This window comes from Buceros rhinoceros, unplaced genomic scaffold, assembly GCF_000710305.1.
Source record: "Buceros rhinoceros silvestris isolate BGI_N320 unplaced genomic scaffold, ASM71030v1 scaffold31140, whole genome shotgun sequence".
Taxonomy (NCBI): Eukaryota; Metazoa; Chordata; class Aves; order Bucerotiformes; family Bucerotidae; genus Buceros; species Buceros rhinoceros.
The window spans coordinates 5,619-7,086 of NW_010390670.1; the positions used below are offsets into that span (position 1 = coordinate 5,619).

Genomic DNA, 1,468 nt, shown 5'->3' on the forward strand with positions numbered 1-1,468 from the left:
CGCCCCTCCACGCGGCTGGGAAACCCCTCCAGGGATGGGGACTCCACCGCTGCCCTGGGCAGCCGGGGACACGCCGGGACAACCCCAACGGGACAAAAACGGCTCCTCAGGGACAACCTCAACCTCCCCGGGAACAGCTGGAGGCCGGTTCCTCTTGTCCTGGGGAGCAGGGACTGACGCCCCCCCTTCGCTGCACCCTCCTGTCAGGGAGGTGTCAGAGCCAGAAGGTCTCCCCGGAGCCTCCTTTGCTCCAGGCTCAGCCCCCCCAGGTCCCTCAGCCGCTCCTCAGCGCACTGTGCTCCAGCCCCTGCCCCAGCTCCGCTGCCCTGCTCTGGACACGCTCCAGCCCCTCCGTGTCCTTCTGGCAGTGAGGGGACAAACTGAACCCAGGGTTCGAGATGTGGGCTCCCCAGTGCCCCCAGTACAGGGGGACGATCCCTGCCCTGGTGCTGCTGGCCACACCAGTGCCAGTACAAGCCAACAGGGTGCAATGCCAGTGAGGAACAGGAGGCCTTAAAGTAGGTGATTTCATGGCATTTCCATTTCTCCAGGCCTAGGGATGGACAAGAGCATCTGCTCTCCACATGCACGTTGTCAGCAGCAGCCAGGAAACACAAAATCTGCCGTATCAGATACTGCCCTTGCAGAAAACCAGCTGCTTCTCTACCTGTATCCTCTCTAATGGCAAACTGAAGTTTCCAGGAGACTTTTAAGCATCATCGTCAAACCTCGCCACAAGAGCCCACATAAGGAGCCAAGAGAATGCAGCTGTAATCAGAAGGGGGAGCTGGCTAAGGACAGACCCCCTCTGAGCTGACAGGCCCCCTGGAGCAATCACTCACAGAACACAATGCCAGAACTGGCGGTCCTGGGGCTGGTTTCTGGAAGCAACCCACAAGGCACAAAATTTTTGCTTAATAGGGAACACTTTGGGCTTAACCAAATACTAACCAGGTCTTGGTTCCTCTTGTCAACAGCTGAACCTACAACACAGAGCAAAGACAGGGTGTTTAGCTCTCTGCAACAAGATGTTATACAGCTTCCTCTTGGACCTGACATCAGCCCTTCCCTGTCACCCTGACACGTTGGTGACATGTACCAACTCCCCCCTCTCACCCCGGCCCACACTGGATTTCAGCACAGAATCACAAGATCATGGAACAGGTTGGGCTGGAAGGGACCTTCAAAGCTCATCAAGGCCAACCCCCCCGCAGCAAGCAGGAGAGCAGGGTGCCCGGAGCCCTGTCCCTGTGGCAGGGCCCGGGACGTGGCTCACTCCGGGCTGGTGCGGGAGGCGTTCGAGGTCTTTCGCTCTCAGCTTGGACTGGGATGGACAAACGTTCAGGAGAGTTCACATCTGCAACGACACAGGAGAGTCGGGTCTCACCTTCGTCCCCGTTTGATTTCACACTACGAACCGGCCCAGGGATGACCTGAGCCAACAGCCGCTGGTTGCAGCGGCCTCGCT

The 1,468-nt window shown here is 58.7% G+C and overlaps 1 protein-coding gene across 1 annotated transcript in view; it reads right to left on the minus strand.

Annotated features, from left to right (window-relative positions):
* CASP9 (caspase 9, apoptosis-related cysteine peptidase) overlaps nucleotides 1–1,468 on the minus strand; it is a gene marked incomplete at its 5' end in the record, with an annotated part of 5,090 nt that overhangs the window by 3,008 nt on the left and 614 nt on the right. The window contains 2 exons of the mRNA XM_010138697.1: nucleotides 952–983; nucleotides 1,277–1,357. Of these exons, the coding sequence (XP_010136999.1) occupies nucleotides 952–983; nucleotides 1,277–1,357 (113 nt within the window). The remainder of the gene's footprint in view (nucleotides 1–951; nucleotides 984–1,276; nucleotides 1,358–1,468) is intronic.